The sequence below is a fragment of the Syngnathoides biaculeatus genome, chromosome 5 (assembly GCF_019802595.1).
Source record: "Syngnathoides biaculeatus isolate LvHL_M chromosome 5, ASM1980259v1, whole genome shotgun sequence".
Lineage (NCBI taxonomy): Eukaryota > Metazoa > Chordata > Actinopteri > Syngnathiformes > Syngnathidae > Syngnathoides > Syngnathoides biaculeatus.
In genome coordinates this window covers 26,340,476-26,365,213 of record NC_084644.1, presented here as the reverse complement: position 1 = coordinate 26,365,213, position 24,738 = coordinate 26,340,476, and the positions used below count along the sequence as shown (strand labels likewise).

Here is a 24,738-nt window from a genome sequence, read left to right as displayed (position 1 = left end):
AGTACCAGCAGAAAACCCCAGCAAGGGCGGCTGGGTCATGAAAACTCCAAATAGGAAAGACAGGGCAGGGATTCGAACCCAGAGCATTCCACATAAGGCAGACGTTTTCGTCACTAGGGCACATGGATGCTCTTTTAGAACCATTTAGAACCATTCATTCATTTCTATTCCACTTAAGTGACCTTTGTCGGGTCGTGGGCGAGCTGGAATGGAGCACATCAGCATGTTTTTGTTATGGAACCAGATCAGCATCCCGGACCTCCGAGACGTGAGGCAGCCGTGAGATCCAGCAGCAGGTCGCCGGTGGTGCCGCACCTGTTGTTCTTCCGCAACTTCAGCAATGGTGGCGCTGTGGCGCTGAAGACGACCGTTAAACCCGCAGTGTGCTGGCCTGGCTGAGATGCGAAGCGAACACAGTGGAGCTCACAAGCAAACCGTAATGGCGACTGCTGGTGGAACAGCAGATCCGGGATCAACAGCCACGACAGGTATCTTGCCAGCACTGTATTTTACTCCGTTGATTGTCAGTGACCGTACAAAGCCACTGGTGGGCCATTTCGCAGAGATGAGGAACACTTGGGGTTGCGCTGCCTGTAAATTCCGCATGCTCCGGGAGGTTAGCTTGCTAAGCTAGCACCGAGCCCACCAAACAAATGAGCTGCCGCTGAATTAGTTAGCTAGCCGTCTTTTTGTCCGCAAATTGGCCATGGCGAAGCATAGTTGCAGCATCGATATCCGACGATTGACTCCCGTCATATTAGCTAATAGGCTCGACCACTGTGGTGTGGTTGTCGTGGTTTTTCCAAACCGGTCTTTTCTTTAGAGATGTAACATCAAGAAAACTGGATGTGAGGACTCCATAGTTTCATTTGACTTGTGAAGTCCCATGACGTTACTTGAGGTCAAATATGTGTTTTGTATTCCAACCAAGCAAATAACGCCAAGCTGCTACGTTGCCATGTCACCCTTCATTCCCACTCCCCATCTTTCAGCAGTTTCATGACAAATTTCTTCTTACACGCGAGCCCTCCAACTGTTCCCTTTTACTTTTTTCAGTCTTCAAGTTGATTTTTCTTAATGTTTGAATGTTCACTGTCGTGCAGTTGTATTCAAGCAGGCTTTGGTTGCTTTTCCATTCTTGATTCCCAACCCCCCCCTCCCCCCCTTCGCTAATAAAAAGCACATGACAATGACATTGTATGACATGATTGAAAAATTTTGTTTTTGGTTTTCCCCTCTTTGATATCCTTTGCTTTGGTGCCTTGACTTAGTTTTAATCTAGTTTTTCCCGTGAAGGAATTGAAATAGACACACACACATACACACACACACACACACACACACACACATACATACATACATATGCACATACACGTCTTATGTTTGTAGTAGTGAAAATAGTGTTTTATTCAAAAGATGGAATAAAGCAAAGAAAGAAAAGTGTAATTACTGTAGATACGGTAGTATTCTTGTGTTGTTTGCTTTTCGTTTAAAGCAGAGGACGAGTGAGTGACATCAGGAGTTGGATTGCCGAGTGTTGGTTCAGTGTGAACATCTGGGTGTGAGTTGTGGCCAACAGCATTATCTGGCATCAGTTTCCGTAGAAATAATATAACTCTTTTCTTATAATAAATTCTTTCCTGATTAGAAAAAAGGATTTTTTTTTCTAAATATGTATGTAAATACGATCCTAAATTAACATCTTAAATGTTTCTCTGTTTAATTTCATGAAATGAGCTATCAAACTGTATGGCTCAGATGGTCTCTATATTTTTTTTGTCAGCTCTCAGACTTCTCATGTTGAGTTGTACAGGGGAAGAAGGGTGACATTTGCAAAATATTTGCATAAATCAGGTCAAGAGTTTACACCATGTTGATAAATCACTGCTTTAGCAACGTAGAAATGACTAAATGTCTTTGGCAATGCTCAGCATGATTGATTCTGCAATTGCTCATGTCTTCTGTTCCTTGGCAAGAGTTAAAGTCACCAGTCACTTTTATAAAAAATAGTTCCCAGATAGACTGGAAAATTTGCTAAATATAGCTACCAAATCACTAAGCTGTCCACACTGACTGTATAGTACTTTAGTAAACTAGGTGTAAGCAGTGACAAAAAATGTCGTACCACTACTACAAAAAAAGTGACTGAACCGATAAATTGGAGTCATGTTTCATTTTACATGATGAGTAAAATGGTTTTGTGTTCTGTTTATGTTGTAATGAGTCCATGGAATGTTATGATGAATTAAGGCCAGTATTTTTTATGGCAACAGTGCACACTGGTTGCCAGTAGGAAGTTAAAACACTTTGTACTGTTTTGCATTTCCCGGAACCCTTAATAGAGGGCAGACAATCTTTTTCCTCACAAAAACTATTCCAATTTTTGTTTAGCTTCCATCGGAAACAATACATTTTCAGAATTTGTGGGTCAAATGTTGTTGCACTTTTTGAATTCTTCTGAAACGTCATTAATGTTCCAATTACACAGTGGGACGGATCATTTTGTCTCACTGGATGCTCCCCATCCCTATAGGTGTTAATCCATTTAGAAAAGTGGAATTTGTTCATTTTCTCATGTGCACTGGACTATTTCATCTCTGCATAGTCACATGGGCAGAATCTACGAACACAAATAGTCACAGACAGGAATGATCGCTTACAAGCATGCTGCCAAATAACATCGGCCCAGTTTCCAAATCAAGGCAAGAACTTATATACTTACTCTCTCCTCATAGGCTGTAAACGTGAGGAGAAAGCACTTAGCCTATATTGCCATGTAGAGGCTGCAGACTCTGTTAAGCTCCCCAGGATTGTTTCATATAGTGACTACCAGATGGTTCATCTATTGTTAATGGTCCTAATTGGGTTAGTCTGTCTTTTTTTTTTTTTTTTTTTTTTTTTACACAGACAACACCGCAGTCTGTGGCATTAGCATATTGTACAGACGTCAAACTTTAAAAACAAGGTGCAACAAATAAATAATAATAATAAATACTGGCTTCTTGTTTGGATGTTATAATTTCAAAATAATTATTTTGAAATAATAAAATCTGTAATACCTGTATAAACAGCGATATAATATTTTAACTTTCCTAATTAGTATAAGCGAAAGTTGTTGCTGTCAAATATAACCAAAATAAATTAAAACTACTCACCTGAGCACCATGGGAATTCCGTCACTTCGGTATGGATGGAGTTAACTTGTCTATTAGTGGGCTGCATAGGAACAGAGCAAGTTAGCCTCATAGCATACATTTCCTCGTAGTTTTTAAGGCTAAGGATTTCTGATTCTTTTGTTATCACCACAGATTCCCTCTTTAGCATCAGTGGTGCCTCGACTACGTTTGCATTAAAAAAAAAGGCTGAAAGGCAAAGATATTGTGACATAAATCTTAGTTTAGAGCTGATGCCTTGTGCAGTTTGCTGATGGTTTGCACTTCCGCATTGTTTGACATGTCGATTTCAATGCATTGTGCTTGGAATGTCTTTAAAGATTTGATCCAAATTAGTGGGGGGGGGGGGCATCAATCCTTCACAGTTTCTTTTCGCTTGTGATTATCAAATATTGGCCTTGTCCTGCTTTCCAGATATTAGGACTTATTTCTGGAGGAGAGCGCTGCAACGAGGTACTGGCATGGGTTTGTTTCTAGATGTGTGAAAAGAAACTGCAGTGTGAGTGATGCTCTTTTATGTAATATAAGGGTTAAGCGAATGATTCTTGTTCTTTTCAAGTGAAATAAACCACAGTGTTGCTATGCCAGTAGCAAGTAGATGACCCTGCCATATTAACAGTCTCCTGGTTTGGACTACTTTCACTGTTTGTGGATGCACCCTGGAGTCTTCCGACAGGTGTACAATTTTCTTAGCATCTTTTTGCATGTATTGACCTGCAGCACTATTGTATTGAAGTAGGTGTTGCCACTGGTTACAGGCAAGAGGTGCTGAGTGGGCGAGAAAGGACTGTAGTATTCAATGCCATATTTATGTAAAGAAATCACTTTTGAAATAATTTATTTGAATTCCTAACTCACTTTGCGGTGTCCAGCCAACAAGAGTGTATCTTCATATGTCTGTGTGGTTCCAATAGTACAAAAATAAGTTGGTTGTGGATGAAAATAGCAGTTAGCCTGAGTAGCTTTAGCTTTTCCAATTTCTGCTAACATGAATATATTCATATCAGTGGGACTGCCTGCAAAAAATGAGGGTAGGGGCAGGTGGTAAATCTTCATCACCCATATGTATTGTCCAATAATGTGCGGGCATCAATAAGTATGTGATACAAAAAAGTTTTTTCATCTCTCAACACACATCATCACAACACTTGTCCTGTGTCAAAACACTTGTTGCAGTACTATGACACAAGCGTGTGGAAATCTTTTACCGACAGTAAGACTGGCCGCACGCTCACTTGATAAATGTGCAGGTTCATCCACCGAAACAATAAAAGCAGTGGCTGGGCCAAGGTCGCCAGTGCTCTCCTTAAAGTGTCCTGTAGTCCATCTTTTCAGAGCAGGATAGCAATGCCGATCCTTTGGGGGCTGAATCTATAAAGTGTATGTGTGTAGCACAAAATGTGTATTTGCATGTTATTTTGCATTAACAATACAGTTACAAGCCCCCCCCCCCAAAAAAAAAAAAAAAAAAACTTCCATCCATATATGGGAGAATTAGTTCACATAAAAATCTATCAGTTACAAGTTCACATGACACAACTGACTTGTAAGCAACTCTAGTTTAACAGAATGTTCAGGTAATTTTCACTTTTCATATAGAAAAGTGACTGTTGATTGTATACCAAAATTCAAGTGTGAAATAGTTTAAAAGTCAATGAATCTCAAGTTACTGCCTTTTTTTTTTGAAAATGTATCTATGAGCAAGCTGTTCTTCACTTCCTCCATTAGGCAACAATGGGACTACCAGTGATTTGCCTAATAACCACAGTTTCTTTGCTAGTGGCTTGGCAGCGAGGCTGGCTGAGGTTACAGGGCAAAAGAGTCACTTTTAAGCAGTGGCCGAAAAACCATATGTTAAATGTCAAAACTGTTATAAATGGTGAAAAGGTGCTTATTTATCCTTTAACCCGGCAGTTATACTATTGGAAAGACCGGTGGCTTGGGAAAAGGTGGCCTCCTGTATGTGACTAATGATGTCTTTTTGCTGTGGTAAATGTCATTGGATTAATAGCTAAGTAATGTGTTTATGATCATTTAGAAAAGAAAGCTTGTCGCGGTTCTTCCTGATAGGACAGACTTCCAATATGCAGTAGAAAGCTGTGCTTTGGTCATGAAGGTGGTACTTGCAAAAAGCACCTTAGGGACATGGTAAATCTGGAGCAACCACCACAGGGGAGAAGTAGTTCAGTTTTACACTGAGCTGCTGGTATTAGAAGAATAAGTTGGTAAATGTGGCCACCTTTAAGTCTGGGCTCATCATTGACCTCATTTGTCATCAACGGCATCCGGTGCTGGAAATAGCTCGTTAACCAGCAGATGCTGAACAGATTTTCCCGAAGACAGCGCATGCTCATGTTGTAAATCCAAGTTTGATTTTTCTTTTAGGGACCAGTGGCATCTTCAAAGGAGGTCCTTCAGAGGTAAGGATACACCCTGAATAGAACACCTGTCAGTGTTGACATGTTGAGGCAGAGAATCATTCACACTAAAAGGCTATTGATATTCCCAACTAAAACGTGTGTACACACAACCAAACAACACACTTGAAATTCGTGAGGAAGCCAGGGTGAACTTAAATAAGCTCAATTGGCACATTAAAAGTCCCATAATTTGGCTAGTTAGACCTCCATAGAGGAGAGGTTTCCAATGTGGAATTTGTATAAATGTGTCAATTTCATTTGAAAAATGTAAAAAAAAACCCACATTGGTTTTTCCAAACTAATGTTTAGAAAAGGCCACTCTGACAGCTACTTCTCTGTGACCCATTTTTTTATCCACCCCTTTTTCTCTGATTGTTCGCATCTATGTAGAAGACTCACTTGTGAGAGCACACATGCTTGTTGTGTTAATGGCTCCGGCTCGGGACCCAAAACACAAGGTGATCTTCGCTAGTGACGTGCATAAAGTTGAGAAATTTAGAATACTTTTAGGCCTCGGCAGAAAAATGTATGATACTCAGGAATGCATTGAAGAGTTTATTCATATTTCATGTCTACTGGGGTACAATAGAAACAATGTTACATCCCAAATACTAGAAAAGGTTAGTTATATACAGTTAAAGCCAGAAGTATACATACAAAAACACACGTTTCATTTTTTTGTCTGTCTGAAGTCAAAGTAGACTAAGCCACTCCTGTGTCAGGTCAGCCAGGATCACCAAAATTGTTTAATTTTGTTAAATGAAAAAATAATTCAAGAGAATTTCTTAGACAATTTATTATTTTCTTTGAAGTCAAATCTTTACATCCATAAAAAGTACTTTGTCCTTAAAGAACATGGAGAAGCCCAGATGATGAGGTCATGGCTTTGCAAGCTCCTGAAAGGTTAACTGACAACATGTGAGTTAATTGACTGTTCATTTGGGGATGTATTTAAGGCGAAACCTCAAACACTCTTCTTCCTTGTTTGTAATCATGGGAAAATTAAAAGAAATCAGACAGGAAATCAGAAAGAGACTTGTGGACCTCGAGAGGTCTGGCTCATTCATCCTTGGGTACAATTTCCAGATGCTTGAAGGTTCCACATTCATCTGTTCAAACAATTATACACAAGTATAAACGTCCTGGGAATCTACAGCCCTCGCACTCCCCAGGAAGGAGACTGGCTATGTGTCCCGGAGATGAACGTGTTTTGGTCCGAAATGTGCAACTCAACCCCAGAATAAAAGCCAAAGACATTGTGAAAATGCTGAATGAACCTGAAGTAAGAAAGTGTTAATATATGTGAAACAAGTATTGCCAAAATGGTTAAAAAGTGGCTTGAGGATAACAAAGTCAATGTCTTAGAATGGCTATCACAAAGTCCTGATCTGAGTCCCATTGGAAAATATGTGGGCAGATCTGCAATGGCATGAGCGATCAAGGCAACCGACAAACCTGACTCAGTTACACCAGTTCTGTGAGGAGGAATGGGCTAGAATTCCAGCAGAGGACTGTCAGAAGGTTGTAGAAGGTTTCCCAAAACGTTTGACCCATGTCATGCAGTTCAAAGGAAATGCTACTTCATACTATGGAAATGTAAATAAATGTTTGACCTCAAAGAAAATGATACAAAATGAAATTATTTTGGTGATCCCTACTGACCTAAAACAGGAGATGTTTAGTCTTTCACATCAGACAGTGAGACAAAAACAGAACTGTTTTTACACAGTGTACGTAAACTTCTTGCTTCAACTATTTCGTTTGTATATATGTGTTTAACCCATGCATCCAATTTCTGTACCACTTAATGTTATCATTTGACAGAAAAGGCTTGTGCCCTGCTACTAGTACCATCCGCTATTTTAACAGTTGTGAAATCTGATCCTCAGTGTATGCGCATTGGTCACTGTTCAAAAAGCAAAAATATTTCTTGATAGCTCATCTAGGAACACATGAAGCGTTTTACCCTGCCATTTTGTTGATGTCCATGCGTTCATCTGAATGTCTTTTTTCATTCATCAATCTTCAAATAACATAAGTCCATAGCCATCCTCAATCTTATCAAGAATCAAATTGTTTCCCGTTTTACTGGTCTGGGTGAATGTATGAACGAGTGGAATGCATACCAATACAAACCAGCTGATCCAGCACTTGGCACGCCAATGCATTGTGGTGAGTTAACAGTAGTGTGCTTTTTGTTCAGTGGTTATATGCAGTCCTATGTGGTAGATTACATTTCATTAGAGGCGGGGAGGGACAGCATGTACATGACTGGGTTTTTATTGTTATTTTTTTTAAATGGTGGTGGCTGGTGTTGGTTATGGAAAATATGTGTGCGCGCGTGCGTTTGTATTGTGTGTGTGTGGAGGGGTTGTGTTAGAAAATACTTTTTCGGGGCGGTGGGGCTCTCCAATTCCGTCTTCTAGGACAACATACTTACCAGACACATTATTAGAGTAATGCTGTATATTTCCTCATATAATGCCTTGTGTTTATTAAGTCAACTGTATAGCAGAACAGGTTTGGATTAAGATGTTTCTTGATTAGGAAGGAGCCTTTATTTCTAATAATGCATCTGACATTTGAGGTGTGAGTGTGGGTTCAAATCGTTGTTTGTTACTATGTGCCCTTCGATTGGCTGGCTACCGGTTTACGGTGTACCCCGCCTCCTGTCCTAAAATAGCTGGGATAGGGTCCTGGACTCCCTTGACCCTTGTGGGAATAAGCGGCTCAGTAAATGAATAAATGGAGGCATTTCCCAGCCTTTATTGAGCTAAGGAAGGCACTTATTTTACATTTGAAAATTCTCATGGCACACCATCAGACAAAATGTCACAATAGACTTTACACAGATTTGATCGGTCTGATCGGCTCAGCCGATAATTGGCATTTTTTTGCCGATCGGTTTTGTCATAATTCACTGCTCCGATCAATTATGTCATTGATCGGCTCAAGAAAGACATTTATTCCGTGTCACTTTCGTGGACAGTATGTCTGAATTCAAAAAGTAATTTATTATCTTTTGACATAAATGTGTAAATATGACAGCCAATTAAATCATATTTAAAAGAAAAAACCCAATGGGAGCTACAAGATGGCTGATTGATTACACGTAATGCGCGGATCAGACTACCATACAAATTTGCTCTTTCACGATTCCACTGTCAGACTACTGCAATAAAATTTTCCGATACTGCTGCATCCCATTTTCTTTTTTTTTTTTTTTTTTAAACAATCATTCAGCTTCATCTTAATTCAAATATGACCGAATACATTCGTTACCGAGGGGATAACACGAGTGGATCGCGGCAACTGTAATACAAGAAGTACTCTTAGTGCCAGCAGTGCCGCAAAGCATGCGTGGAGGTGGTAAATGGTGTTTAAAGTCAATCTAATGACCTCCCTTTACTGGCAGTGTGTGGGGAAATGTAAGCTTATGCTGAAATTTCAGTAATGTAATCTTCTTTTGCCATCCAGCTAGATGTTTTTCCTCACCATTGGGCCACACATTTCCCTTAAATCTAGCCTGCAATAGAAGGCAATCTCTCTTGTCACAACTCTATGTAAAAGGAGTACAGTGATCCCTAACTATTCGTAGGAGACAGGGACAAGGCTGACTGGAAATAGCAAAAATCTGCCACTAATTGCTCCTTACTATAAAGGGTTAAAGGTGTTTTCCCCCCAGAACTCCCCCCACCCACCAAAAAAGGTGGAAAAACAATTCTGCAAATAGTTGAATCTGTGGGCACCACACCGTGAAAATCCGGGGCTTTACTGTACATTACTACATGACAAAGACGAATTAGGTTGTTAATTTAAACAGGGTTATCATCCATCCTTCAATCCATCAATCTATTTTTCTGACCCGCTTCTCCTCACAAGGGTCATGGAAACGCTGTAGCCTATCCCATCTATCTACAAGCAGGAGATGGGGTACACCCTGAACTAGTTGTCAGCCAATTGTAGTAAGGTTATCATTATTGTTATAATTTATAGTTGTCGGACTTAGATTCTTAAAATTTGTTCCATCACATAGCTGAAGAACTCAACCACAAATTTTGTATTGCAATAAATGTTTAAATAATACCTCCGAAATAGCTAATCATTACAGCACGTTGTCATCCTTGGAAAGGATTCCCATGTATTTATCAATTAGGTTGTATGGGTAGTACACAGTAGACTGACTTCAAACCAAAGCTGGCTTACATATCTATCCACTTGTATCTCTTTCGCTTTGTTCAGATGCCTGGCTCCTCAGGCACCACTCAGAGTATGAAGAAGACCATCGGCCACCGGGGAGTTGAGACCACCACCGGAGAGACCACCTACAAAAAGGTCAGAGCCGGGTTGTTGGTGGGGTCAGTGACTGGGTTTACTGACAGCAGCAACAATGTTGTTGGTTGCACTTTGCTAACAATTTTCTTCCTTTCACTTGTGCAGACGACTTCCTCTGCCCTTAAAGGTGCCATTCAGTTGGGCATCACTCACACAGTGGGCAGCTTGAGTCAGAAGGCTGAAAGGGATGTGCTCATGCAGGATTTTGTGGTTGTAGAAAGTATCTTTTTCCCCAGGTTAGTAGCACGTAGGACATTTTACTGTATTTCATATTATTTTAAGTAGAGTTTCACTTCACCTTTTTATTTTTTTATTCATTCCAGCGAAGGTAGTAACCTTACGCCAGCTCATCACTACAGTGACTTCCGTTTTAAGACATACGCTCCCATCGCCTTCCGTTACTTCAGAGAACTGTTTGGCATTCGGCCAGATGACTACCTGGTTAGTTCTTGTTTCCAAAATATTTTGAAAAACAGATGTTGCATTATCACCTCCCCCTGACCTCTTTTTAAATTGCTTGTAGCAAACATAAGCAAGTAGTCTCTTAATGTCTTTTGATCACATCTTAATAGACTGCTCTTTTTATTCAAGTATTCTCTGTGTAACGAGCCACTGATTGAGCTCTCCAACCCTGGAGCCAGTGGATCGCTCTTCTATGTCTCTAGTGATGATGAGTTCATCATTAAAACTGTTCAGCACAAAGAGGCAGAGTTTCTCCAGAAGCTGCTTCCTGGATACTTCATGGTAACAAGTGCCTTCGCCCCAATTGGAATGTTATTGTTGTTTTTATTTATTCATTATTTCACCTAACTTGTTTTTCTGTGTAGAACATAAACCAAAACAAGCGCACACTGCTCCCCAAGTTCTACGGACTCTACTGCGTTCAAGCAGGGGGGAAGAATATTCGCATAGTTGTAATGAACAATCTTCTACCCCGAATCATCCCCATGCACCTCAAATATGACATGAAAGGATCCACTTATAAGAGACGGGCGTCGCCGAAGGAGAGAGAGAAGGCTGTTCCCACGTACAAAGACCTCGACTTCATCCAGGATTTGCCCGATGGCCTCCAGCTGGAAGCAGATAACTACAATGCTCTCAGCAAGACAATACAGAGGGATTGCCTGGTGAGTCAGAGAGAACTGTGTTTTGGCTTTTCTTTAGGGATGAAGCATTAAAAATTATCTGCAAGTCTATTAGTGGCATTCTTATATTTCCTAAAATATTCAAGAGGAACAAACACCAAATATTTCCTCATCGGGTCTCTTGGAGACTTTGCTTACCGACTGCTTTACGAGTAATTTATTGGAGTGTGGCATTTAATAAAACTATGCCTCTAGATGTTTTCGAGTTTCCCTCACAAAAAAATTAGTTGAAGTGAACATCTGCCTATTTATCGTTCGCTATTTTCAAATATGTATTTGTTTGCCTCGTAAGTTACAACTGTGCAAATGTGATGTTAGATCTATCTACAGTTGAAGCCAGAAGTTTACATACTCTGTGCAAAATCTTTGGTCTCACAGTCGAAGTCAAATCAGACTAAGCCTCTCCTGTTTCAGGTCAGTCAGGATGAATTTGATTTTGTTAAATGCCACAATAATGAGAGAGTCAATTTTACATTATTTTCTTTACCACCGAGTACCATTTCCTATGAACTGCATGACTAAGATCAAACATTTTGAATACCCTTCCACAAGCTTCTGACAACACTGCTGGAATCCTGGCTCATTCTTGACAGAATTGGTGTAACCGAGTCAGATTTGTCTGTTGCCTTACTCGGTTACACGCCTTTTTGAGATCTGCCCAAATATTTTTCATTAAATTTAGATCAGGGCTTTGTGATGGCCAATCCAGGGCATTGACTTTATCCTCAAGCCACTTTTTTTAACCTTTTTGGCAGAATGCTTCGGGCCATTGTCCATTTGAATTAATCATTTGCGCCCAAATTTTAGTTTCGCGACTCATGTTTACATTTACATATTTTCATCACATTGTTCGTATATTGAACTGATATGGTCTTGAATGTAGAAGGCTCATCACTCAGGAGCACAAGTGACAACTTGTTCTTGGGCAAAATTGCTTATTAATCCTTTCGCTTACTTTTAGGGATGCTACCTTTTTAAAGTTTGGAAGTGCCTGGAGGCATCTCATAGACTACGTTGTATTAACAACTAACACATTGTAGAAGAACAATATAAATGAATAGTATAAGTGTGTGAATTATTTGCTGAATCATGGAGACTTTGCTTGATGCCGTCTTTCATGTTGATGCATGAAAAACGATACACATCAACACACATGATCTTCTCGGGTAACTTGACCAGCCACTTTGTAGCTGCCTTGCTGAGAATGTCAAATGCCAAGAGTGTTTGCGTCTGTATGTTGTTTTTCTCCTTTGACAACCATGTCCCTAAAATAAAAGCATGCGGTTAATAGTCTTAAAAGCGTGTACTTTATTGTGCCTGGTACATTTTTAGCATTACTATTTAAAATTGTGATTTAAAAAGTCTGTGACTCTTACACATTTATTGTAGTGCCAGATTTCACAATGCAGCAATCCAACGCTCTTTACTGGGTTAGAAACTGAGCCTGGCTGCCAGTAGCAAAAAAAAAAAAAAATTATGAATTCCTATATTATTCCTAGAGAACCCAAGACATCCAAATCCTCTTTTAAATATGTGACCCCATGGGTTCTCTAGGGTTAATGGTTGAAACTGTAAATATATCAGTTCAAGTTTGCCATACAACAACCTTAAAACTAGATAGAGTGTTTGATTTTATTTTCATTTTTTTTAAATGTGTACTTACACATGACATGCTAACAACCCTGGCTAAACTTAGCTCCTTTTACATAATTCCTTGACTCCAATGTTTTTTTTTTCTTATTAAGGAGACCTTTGGGTGGTGTTTTGTAGTGTCTTGTAAAAGAGGATGAAAAGAGTTCACAAATACTTTTTGTACAATACTTATACAAAAATATTTTGAACTGTAAACACTTAAAAAAAATGTGGATTGTGCTTGCCTCTCTGTGCTGTTGTGACAGAACATGCTCATTTGATGAAGAGGGACGGAAGTGATCCTGTGGGATTTTTGAATGCACACACACACACACACACACACACACCACACACACACACACACAAGCCATCTCATGTTACTGGAAAGTATTCGAGTGTGTCATATAAAGTAGTGCTTAACTTTTTGTATAATTCCTGACTTTAAAATGCAGGCCTTTGCAAATTTGTTTCTGTTGAAAAGCTCTTGCAGAGTTTCAAGATTATGGATTACAGTCTTCTGATGGGCATTCACAACATGGACCAGGCTAGTCGGGAGCGGGTCGGGGGCTATTCTGTGGACAGCGGGGGGTCGGAGGGAGCGGTGACGCCGGATCAACGGCGGCCTCAAGCCCAGAAAAGTCTTTACTGTACAGCTATGGAGTCCATCCAGGGGGAGGCTCGAGGGAAGGGTGCTTTGGATTCTGAAGACCAGTGAGTTTAATTGCAAAACTCTAAAATGTCATTGTCTGCAACCTCAGAATAATCCCACACATTATGGCTTTGCAGCATGGGAGGCATTCCAGCTCGGAATGGAAAAGGAGAGCGGTTACTCATCTACATCGGCATCATAGACATCCTCCAATCTTATAGGTTTCTGACTCAAGAGAAAATTACTCATGTGCTGTTTTTATGCTATTTGTCTAACATTCTTCATCCTACCTTTTAGATTTGTTAAAAGGCTGGAGCACTCCTGGAAGGCACTTGTACACGATGGGGTAAGAATGAGCAAAACAGGATTTTTTTTTTTTTTTTTTTTTTTTTACATTAAATGTTTTTGTGCAATGTTTACTCGAATAACAGGAATAATTCCATGACCCCAAAAAAGTTGAAGCAAGCAGTCTGCCTCAGAGACGCGGTGATCATTTTTCCACACGAACTAATGTTCCTGCAGACTGAGCCACAACCTTGTGTATAAATTGGTTGTCTAGATAGTGCCAAGCAAAGTGGAAAGAGACGGAGAATGTTAAAGGTTTGGAATCGTTTTACTCATTAAAAAATGAAATAAAAATGGAATGTCTGTTCCAAAGCAGAAACAACTAATGTGTACAATCGGATGGGATTTGAACCCTGGTCTTCAGAACAGTGGAGCAGATATGCTAACCAGTCGATCACTGTGCCTCTGTCCCTAATATATGGGGAGAGATTTGTCACAAAATTCTTTACACAAATATAGTGTAAATGTAAAATGAAGTAAATATGTGTCACCAAGATTTGAATTTGAAATGCCACAGAAAACAGGATTTGAATTTGAAATGTAATGTGATCACATTTTCAATCGGTGTATTTCAGTGTAACTTTTCAATGTTCAGAATTCAAACTGGCTACAATTCGCTGTCTGAAATTCAACCGGCTACAATTTGCTGTCTGAAATTCATTGTCTAAAATTCACCGTCTGTGGCACCAGGCAGGATTACTTCAGGTCCGAACCAAACAGCCAGCCAATCCAGTTATGCTTTCTTAGTATGTGACGTCATGTGACTAAGAAAGTGTAACTGCGAATTTTAGACAATGAATTTTGACTTTCAGATAGCGAATTGTAGCTAGTTGAATTGTTAACTTTGCAAAGTAATACTGAATTACAACCATTGAAAATGTGATCACTTTACTTTTCAAATTCAAATCCTGGTGGCACATATTTACTTCCATACCTTTTTCTGATTCACAAAAATATCTGCAATTTACATGTTGTTTAGGCCATGTACGTAAATCATAACTTATCATTTGTTAATATTCATTTCTGCCAAAAGGCCCATCCCTTCATTGCGAGGCAGTAGTATTGCCCTCTACGTTGATCACTTGACTCCAAGTCATTTTTATGGGAGCCCAATAGTCTATGGTCTGATCTTACTAAAATCCCCAGTAAACTGACCATGACTGAACAAGATGGACAACCGCGTCCACGTTATTAGTAAGTTAAAAGAAAAGAAATCCCCTTCCTAATCGGTCAGCAAGGAACAAAAATCATCTTATGAGCACTGTGTTTTAATCATAACAGTGGCGGTATCTCAGTCATGTATATTGGTCTTATGTTGTCAACAGAGAGAGCCACACTGATGCCTAGCAGATGGAGGGACTGGCCTGCCCACATGTATAAATATTCTTAATTTGTGTGTGAATATCTTGAAAACTGCGTTGATGGTCTCAAAAATAAATGCAAAGACAAACACACTTATCAATTCACAAGTAGACAAATGAGAAGTCACGATAAATGCACACGAAATTAAAAAAACAAATTCCGAATATATTTGTGGATCTAAAACACGTGTAAATTGCAGATATATTTGTGTAAATAATATTGAAACAAATCTCTCACCAAACCCACAAGCAGTTAAAGATAAACACAGCTGAAACTTCATTTTGTCCGAAACTAAATAAAAACATACTAAGCACAATTAGATCCTACTGCAGGGGTGCCCAATCTTTTTAGGGTGCACTAGTGTTTCATTGCCACGAATGCCGTGAAGAAAGCAAGAGACATACGGTAAATAGGAGACCCACTCGCCAGCTTGGTAGAACGCGCCTTTATCAGTCTGGTGTTAGTTTTGTTGTGACAGTTCTCAGAACAGATGCCAAGTGGCTGGAATATCACACATCCACCCAAAAAAAGCATTATCTTAACTGTACCTATTACTTGGTCTTGTAGGCTACACGAGGTGCAGTTACATCAACATGAAGCCCAACATCAATATTAGCGTTAAATCAGAAACTTAACGTGAACATGTGAAAGTAAGTGGGAATTTGATATTAGGGGCATACAAACGCACAGAACATCCAATGAGCAAAGCTGTGGGTGATTGAAGGCGGGGAGAAAGATGCACTTCCTTTGTGACGTCAACCATGCAGCGCATTAAACCAGCTCACAGTCCGGACGACAATGAAGTTGAAAGTTTTCACTTTTCATTGTAAATAATTATTTCAGTATTGTAAATCCTTCACTGAGACTGATCTTAACTACACGGCTGATGAAAATACACTTTTTCAAAGGAAAATAAAAAGTGTGGTTATAGTAAAATTAATTTCTTTACACTTTTACGGTTAATTGATTAAGGATAGCGATGGAAATATGTTGACTGGTGCCACTAGTGTACTAAGTAGATGGAAAGAGTACTTTGAGAAGTTAATGAATGAAGAAAATGGGAGAGAAGGTAGAGTAGAAGAGGCAAGCGTGAATGACCGGCAAGTGGCTTTGATGAGCAAGGGAGAAGTTAGAAAGGCATTGAACAGAATGGAAAAATAAACAAGACAGTTGGTCCCGATGACATACCAGTGGCGGTATGGAAGCAATTTGGTGAGGTGGCTGGGAGTTTTTGACCAACTTATTCAATAGAATACTCGCGGGAGAGAAGATGCCAGAAGAATGGAGGAAAAGTGTGCTAGTCCCCATTTTTAAGAACAAAGGTGATGTTCAGAGCTGTGGAAACTACAGAGGAATAAAGATGATGAGCCATACAATTAAGTTATGGGAAAGAGTAGTGGAGGCTAGACTCAGGACAGAAGTACCTGCAAGCAACATTATCGTTTCATGCCAAGAAAGAGTACCTCAGATGTACTATTTGCCTTGAGGATGCTCGTGGAAAAGTACAGAGAAGGTCAGAAGGAGCTACATTGTATCTTTGTAGACCTAGAGAAAGCCTATGACAGAGTACCAAGAGAGGAACTATGGTACTACATGCGCAAGTCTGGTGTGGTGGAGAAATATGTTGGAATAGTACAGGACATGTATGAGGGTAGCATAACAGCGGTGAGATGTGTCGTTGGTGTGTCAGAAGAATTTAAGGTAGAGGTGGGACTGCATCAGGGTTCTGCGCTGAGCCCCTTCCTGTTTGCAGTAGTAATGGATAGGCTGACAGACGAGGTTAGACTGGATTCCCCCTGGACCATGATGTTCGCAGATGATATTGTGATCTGCAGTGAAAGCAGGGAACAGGCGGAGGAACAGTTGGAAAGATGGGGGTAGTACGCACTGGAAAGGAGAGGAATGAAGATTAGCCGTATTAAAACAGAATATATATGTTTGGTGTTCTATGTGACAGAAGCGTATCCTACAGGATGAAGGGAAAAATTTATAAAACAGTGGTGAGGCCGGCCATGATGTACGGATTTGAGACGGTGGCTCCGAAGAAACAAGAACTTGGGGGAGCAGAAATGAAGATGCTGAGGTCCTCGCTTGGTGTGAACAGGTTGGATAGGATTAGAAATGAGCTCATTAGAGGGACAGAGAAAGTTGTATGTTTTGGAGACAAGGTGAGAGAGAGCAGACTTCGATGGTGTGGACATGTTCAGAGGCGAGAGAGTGAGTATGTTGGTAGAAGGGTGCTGAGGATGGAGCTGCCAGGCAAAAAAGTGAGAGGAAGACCAAAGAAAAGGTTGGTGGATGTTGTGAGGGAGGACATGAGGACTGTGGGTGTTAGAGAGGAGGATGCACAAGATAGGCTTAAATGGAAAAAGATGACACGCTCTGGCAACCCCTAACGTGACAAGCTGAAAGAAAAATACACTTTTACGGTATTGCAGCGTCACTGTGCATTGTAGATTCAACAATAACCTCCTAATCCCTTTCATTCCACTATTCATATATCTTCAAGTTATCTGAATTGCTAAATGTTTAGGAACGTGGGGGCAATGTACACTTTGAATCATTGGCATGCAGTCACGCTTTCCTGAGAACTGTTCTAATCCCTTTTGTAATTGGATTCTAGTTCTAGTAATGGATCGCTTCACTTATTTTCTAAAATAGGAGAATCACTGCTCAGCATTCACTGTTGACTTGTGTACTCCATGTTCTAATCCTGATTGTAGAAGTGTTCAGAGCAGAAGCAGAGTAGAAACGGAATAGCCAAAGTAAGCTCAATGTATCACTGGACCTACCACTGAACCAGTCCAGTGGGCATGACAGCACAACTTGGTGGAACCACTCTGCTTTCCCGACAAGGTCAAAGGAATGTAGTCTTGATTTTCGTGTACCAATCTTTGGTGGGCTGGATTTAGCTTGGTCAATGGGCCAGATGTGGCCCGTCGGCCGTAGTTTGCCAACCCCAGGTCTAACCTTAGCTACCAACACCAAACCTATTTTCACTTCCTGGTCCACAGCTCACTCACCAGACCAAGCTCCCACCTTTTAAAGTCAGAAACACTCAAAGTCACAGACATTCTAATGTGGAAGATGAAGATGATGAGTCCATGTGGACAACAATATCTGATGACCCGAGAGGATAATCGCTAGTACAATTGATACAAAAATATTTGATTGCTGCAACTCAAATGAGATCCTACACAGCAGGAATAAAGCGGTATGAAGAGATTTTCTAAATGTTTCTATTCCGTTTCAGGACACAGTTTCAGTTCACAGACCTGGTTTTTACGCAGAGCGCTTCCAACAGTTCATGTGTAACACGGTGTTCAGGAAAATTCCTCGTAAGTGGACTTGTGTGTTTTGTTTTTAAAGTTCCTAAGAAAGAGGAATGCATTGGTGCTTTATTAGCACAGGAAATGCTTGGCTCTTCAATAGTACATCTTTGTCTTGTAGTAAAGCCTTCCCCATCTAAGAAGAGTCGTGGTGGAGGTCAAGCGGGGCTTAGGCGGGCTCCCACTCTTGGAGCTCCCACCCCACTCTCACACGCAATGGGGCACTCAGCTATGGATCCCAGACTGGTTTACCATCCCCATTTTAAAAGCACAGAGTCAGAAACCGACAATGGTAAGAACTGAAGCGGCGAGAGACGTGCTCAAGTTGGCATTTACAGCAATTCCATTTCCTAATTTAGCCTTTTGCTTTTAGTAGTTCAGCCAGGCAGACCGGATCTAGTTCCCAGGACCCCACCGCTGCATGACAACCCGGCTGACTGTGAGGCCAATCTGTCCACCTCGTCTGTAGGCAGCCTAGAACTTGCTTCGTCTCCTCTCCTAAGGTAAAAGCATCACCAAAGTACTTATTTCTAATCCTCCTAGTCACGTGATTCCCAACCGTTGTTTTAATGAGCAGCAAGAGATTGTGAGGTAAACTGTCAAGTCATGTGACTTTGTTCATCTACCCATCTGTACCTGGCAGCGAAATGCTCTTCCAGTAGATGGTAGACGGGACAAGTAACTTGTGTTCATGTTGTCATTCATGCAGCGGTTATCAATTGATTTCAGTATATTTTTCTTTCACAATGTGTTGGGAGTTTTTGTAATGAAAACATGTGCCTTGGTTCAGAAGTTGGGAAATTCTGTCATAGTCTACTGTCAATCTGTGTTTTCAATAACATCTGCGCTAACATGTAGGTCTGTCGGGGTGGAGGTGCACAAATCAGCTCACACAGACTACGACCAGGGTGTCTTTCACAGGTAGCGTCACAAAAAGCAACATTTAACATGCGCTTTTTTTTCGCAGCGCTTATTTGGTTTGAATTGTTTATTTTCCAGCTTCGAGATTGAGGGCACTGCAGATCATTCTGGCCACTTGTCTGGAAGTGAAGATGTAGTTTCACTATCTGACATCATCCCTGAGACCAACATCAATTTTGTATGTCTGACTACTAGCTTCCTAAAACCCAGAGATTATATAGGATAATGACAAAAATTCAAATCATTTCGCAGAGTCATGTGAAAGTCAGTTCTCACTTAGATGGCCTTGAGTTGAATCGTATCATCTACGTTTCTATATGTGTTAAAATTTTGATTAATACACTACGGCAAACGTCTGTAGTTTTGGGGTTCTGATCCTTCTTTATTTGCTGTAAGACTCCCTATTCTTGCCTTTGTGCTCAGCCCAAAGTCATGTCTAATAGATAAATACTGCTTTGGAACCATCTTGTGGTAAACTGGTGCCAAGGAAATGTTCATGTGACGGGAGGGTCTTAATAAAGTCAGGCTGTAATCTTTTTAATACACAAGAGGGCTTGGCTGGGATCTTTTGGTATCAAGGTGCGTACAATGCTTTTTGGTGCACATCAAGTACTCTTAAATTTTTGCTGTTTGCAGTAGGGCTTAGTTCAGATCCTCCATGAATCACGGGAATAATGTATTCATAAAATTTAGGGTTATTCTGCTTTCGGGGGAAGCCTGTAAAGGTTACAGTAAATTTTAGATTGATCCTAAAATTTCAAACCAATGCCCTAAATCCTTAAGTTTTTGTTGAAAGCGTGTATATCAATTGTTGGTCATGCAGTTACTGAAATATTCATAATTGCATTTTTTTAAAACAGCATGTGCTGTATATGAAGTGTAACCTAAAGCAATTCATCTCCATGTTCTCATTTTAATTTTGTTTTATTCTCCCAGTAAAGAAACAGATGAAGTGCCATTGAAAGAGGAGACAGCTAGAGAATGCGAACTGGGCAGAGTGATGGATAAATGATAGCCAGCCATCCAAGTCAGAAGCCCTTCACGTGTCAACCCAGCACTCCCATTTTATACAGACAGACTGGACGCTGGAGGAAGCAGCCAGGTGGAGGTTGTCATGAGGGGAAAACTCAGAGATCCACGCTACACGCTTGGGTATTCGTGCGTATTGTCTTTTCTAGCCGTCAACGCTGTCACACAATGTCCCAAATCACCAGGAATATGGGTTGTGACCACAATTATTTTTTTATATGGATGATTTAGAATTTCTTTTCCTCTCTCTGAGGATCATGAGGGTAGTGAAATGGTGATGAGTCACTTTTTGAAGCATTGAGTGGAGCGAGTGTGTGGGCACAAACAGGAACAGTGCACGCTGAAGTAAGTCTGAGTGGGATCATAGTTGTCACTTTTTTTTTTTTTAAGTCTTCCTGTTACATCACATTTGCCTTCCACTTTGTACCCTCCTCGCAGGCGCACTCACTCTGAGCTGTCCCGTATGTTTTTAGCCTCTTATCGACAAATAAGAGAACACTTGCTGCTGTCCCACACTGCAGTCACATTGTCTTAAAATTGTGGATTTTTTTTTTTTTTTTTTTTTAAAGTAACAGTAGCTAATGGCTCAAACCAGTGCTAGATTATCAGGTTTTTGTCCTGATACATTGTGCCAGAAGCCGTTGAGGTGCTGCTGAATGTGTGTGTGTGTGTGTGTATGTGTATGTGTGTGTGTGTGTATGTGTGTGTGTGTGTGTGTGTGTTTCTTTTTCTCTTCCCCGGCTTCGATAGAATGCGTCTTATTAACCTGGAAGAATGCGCTAAACATCTCTAGCCCACATGTCCCTGAAATGACCAGATGTGCTAAACGTTTCTCTTGGAATGGTGAGAAAAGCAGTTGGCAGCCAGTAGATGAAGTATCAAGCTGAAGGCTGCGGTCATTTTAGGTGTTGTCTGTTAATCCCCCCCCTCCCTCATCCCCCCACAACCCTCCTCCGCGATGCATTATTGTCCTCTCGTCCGACATGATGCTCAATTAACTTTCTTTTAACAGTGAAACACAAAATTGCCTTATCACTACAACGGAAACCATCCGGCTCCAATGTGTGTGTCTTTGCAGACAATTTGTCTATGTTTTGAGAAGTATTTTCATGTCAAGCGCACAATCCTTTTTTGTATCATATATGGGCCACACTGAAAAACAAAAACTGAGATAGAGTTGTCATCATTTTAAGAACTTTTTAAGAAGAGTTTCATCGAGGTTAAACAAAAGTTGAATCGAAGCAGCTCAACTTTTGGTTCCGAGAAAAGTCCAGTTCCCGCACTCTTAACAACTTAATGTCAAATATTCTGTGCGGACCTGAATGCAACATGAGATTAGCAGCCCCTGTCTTTCTGTCGAGCGCTACTATAGATCATCTGATGACAGTCAAATAGTTAACATTTCCTTGACAATATAATCTAGAGGGGAAAATGTTTTATTGCAATATGCGTAATTCACAAATAATTGTATAGTTGTAAATGTAACATTGTATGAGATCTTACGAAATTGACTTAATTGTAATTTTTTAAAAAATATAATTACAAAATTGGCTTTTCTTATGTTTGCAACTTTTCTCATAAAATTAGATACTTATGAATCAATCTTGGGAGGAAAAATAAATCACTTGTAAAATTGCAATTTAAATTCAAATTGATTTTTTTTCCCTCTTAATTGTGATTTTATAATTAACATTGCGACTTGGGGTTAGGTTCTGCCAAGAGAGCTCATTCTCTTAAGGGGAAAAAAAAACATTGAATAGTTTTGTTTCTTGTAAAATTGTTTACCATTCTCAAGAAATTACAACTAGTGTATAATGACTTGTTTTCCTCATAAAATACCAATGTTGTTCTTTAGATTACTTCTGTTCTCATGAAATTTACAAATACAAGTTTTCCTTTTCCTTGGCAGTGTGGCCCTCATATTCCCTTGTACTGTTTGGTTATTAAAGTGTTTGAAAGCATCATAATGTCAATATTTAGTTGAACATTTTGGCAATTGGAATTTTAGTATAAATTTTTTGAAGCACTACTGTGCTGCAATGTGTATGGATAGGTCTGATCTGCATAGGTCAGCTGCTGGCTTGCCAAATTGCCAACAATGTTCAACTGAGAGCTGTATTGTTATTTGGAATGTTGTCCTCAAGATGCCATAAAAACACACACACTGATTCCTTTTGTGCAGTGTTTCCCAACATTCATTGAGCCAAGAAACAAAAAAGTTACTAAATTGTGTCTTGATGATTATTTGGGAATGGGAACAGTTGGATACACAGGTTAATTGTACCTTCAGCCACCTAGTGAAAGAATAAACGTTCTGCTTGACACAAAAAGGTAATCTGCCACAGTTTTTGCAGTGAATAGCAAAAAAAAAAAGTATACGCCGTCCCCTCAAAACGTTAAAATCTGCTTGGTTTAAACAATAAATAAAACAAATGTGTTTTCCCAAAGCCACTTTAGAATCATAATTTTAACTCATTTACAGATTTGTTAAAACATTAAAAAGTCTAAAGTGTGCTTATGTTGGTGTTCTGGTTGCCAAAAACGCCAGCTAACAACCCAGGCTACATCTGTTCCTCAATGCACACAGATCGTGGAACTGTCAACCTCATTCATTACTTCTTTGACAACAATTGCTGCTTTCCTATTGGACGGGGATTTGGCGGTGTCCTAAGGCGTTCCACATATGTCCTTTTTCAGCAAATAACCTGCATGGGGGTGAAAAATGCAAATAGCAGCGGATTCACTGTATGTTGGCAAAGGATATATTATGTGAGTAAGTGATGATTTTGGATCAATTTAGGAAATTGGATCGTTTTCCACGGCTCAGTCGTTGGTAATCGCTGCTTTAAAGCACCTACGCTCATACAATAGATGAATGATAAATGTCTTTCGATCATTTCTGCCGGTTACAGAAATGACAACCTGCCTAAATCCACACTTGGACCAATATTATTGTTATAAACTTGGTGTGTAACTACATGTTTATTGTATTGTACTGTATGTAGTATTCATAACACATCGGCTTTTCCTTTTATTTGGTTGTGTTCTTCCTGTTGCAGTCGAAACAACACTGTGACAAGCAATGTCACTTTTTTTTTCGGCCCTGTAATGAGTTTTACACCAGTGAGATTTCTCATACTATTACCAAGTGACTTGAGAAGGATGTCACCTCAACTTTTAACGCAGCCACGTGGTGTCTCCAACAGAGGCGAAAGGGCCGATGAATATTGACTGCAGAAAAACAAAATGTTGAGTTTTAAGTGTTATCTAAGCCTGTCAGTGCACCAAAGAGAAGAACGGGGCAGGTCAAAGTTCAAACTCCACTTGTTTATGGTAATAATAGTGGTTTGACCGGTGTTTTAGGATCTATTTCGAAACTGGAATTTTTGTTTTATTGAATGCTAAATAGTGTCATGTCTGATAAGCTGTATCAGACGTATAGCGAGTCACTTGTTTTTCAAGTTTGTTTAGGGACTCGATATATATATCTGTATAGCGGTTCATCACCACATTCCTGTGACATTCAAATGTAATGTACTGCGTATGTGGTAGTGTGTAGATCAGTCTAATATTTTTGATCTAGTTGATGTGTTAGTGGTGTTGAAGCAAAACATGGAAAATGTCCATTTAAATTGCAATTTCGTAGGTTGTTTTGTTTTCGCTGTATTCTGACGGGTGGTGCGCTGTAATGGCTGGACGCAATCTCTCTGCATGACTGCTGCACAAGTGAAAAATCTTCCTCTGGTGCTTCAGTGTGGCGACACTACATTTTGTTAAGTGTGAATGCTGTACGAACCACAATCTGCCACTGCTCACTATACAGAGAACTGTATTTATTTAATGTGTTGGCTGCAGATAAACAAATTTTGTGTGATTTTACTATCCAGAAGGATTTCTCAGACTATTATATATGAAGAGGGAGTATGTGACAACTTCAATTTTTACATGTCGGATTGTGATAACGTTAACTAGAATTCTATCCTCTCCATAACAGACCTCGGCTGTTAATCTCTCATTCTTTTTATTTTTTTTTCTCTCTCTCCATGAATGTTTCACATGAGCCGATAATGCTGGTTGTCCGATATGCTTCAATGACTATATTTCTACAAAATGTGTGTACAAAAATATTGTGTATAATGTACATAGAAGTCACTGAAATGCCTTCTCATGCAATATGTGCTGCCTGTTCCTCCCGCCATGTTTCAGTTAAGCGGTGGTGATATTTTCATGCATTCAAAGGATTAAACAAGTTTTGTAAATCTTCTTTTTGGTCCCCATTTTTTGCCAATTTCACGTCAGAGATGTCTCTTACCACCGGTGAAACTTTAAAATTATTGGGCGGACTTGGCTAGGTCGAAGTTAACGCGGGGGGTTTTATAGTGACAGATCAAGTTAAAT

At 39.9% G+C, this 24,738-nt stretch overlaps 1 protein-coding gene across 2 annotated transcripts; it reads left to right on the top strand.

Moving 5' to 3' along the window:
* Window positions 1–204: 204 nt before the first annotated feature.
* LOC133501280 (phosphatidylinositol 4-phosphate 5-kinase type-1 alpha-like) lies at window positions 205–24,604 on the top strand. Of its 2 annotated transcripts, none has more exons than XM_061820924.1 (16): window positions 205–488; window positions 5,559–5,593; window positions 9,836–9,928; window positions 10,034–10,164; window positions 10,252–10,369; window positions 10,520–10,672; window positions 10,756–11,055; window positions 13,187–13,416; window positions 13,492–13,575; window positions 13,652–13,700; window positions 18,315–18,399; window positions 18,512–18,682; window positions 18,767–18,893; window positions 19,249–19,311; window positions 19,390–19,489; window positions 20,248–24,604. In XM_061820924.1, exons 1-16 carry the CDS (start codon window positions 401–403, stop codon window positions 20,248–20,250), a joined length of 1,830 nt encoding a protein of 609 aa, XP_061676908.1. In that variant the 5' UTR covers window positions 205–400; the 3' UTR covers window positions 20,251–24,604. The 2 variants fall into 2 exon arrangements, with proteins under 2 accessions (XP_061676908.1, XP_061676907.1); XM_061820923.1 differs by having other exon boundaries at window positions 209–488; window positions 18,764–18,893.
* The last annotated feature ends 134 nt before the right edge of the window (window positions 24,605–24,738 follow it).

Coding starts and splice junctions, on each gene's coding strand:
- LOC133501280 (XM_061820923.1), top strand. CDS start 401: ATGCGAAGCGAACACAGTGGAGCTCACAAGCAAACCGTAATGGCGACT. Junction 9,929..10,033: donor GAGAGACCACCTACAAAAAG/GTCAGAGCCGGG, acceptor TCACTTGTGCAG/ACGACTTCCTCTGCCCTTAA. Junction 19,312..19,389: donor GACCAGGGTGTCTTTCACAG/GTAGCGTCACAA, acceptor TTTATTTTCCAG/CTTCGAGATTGAGGGCACTG.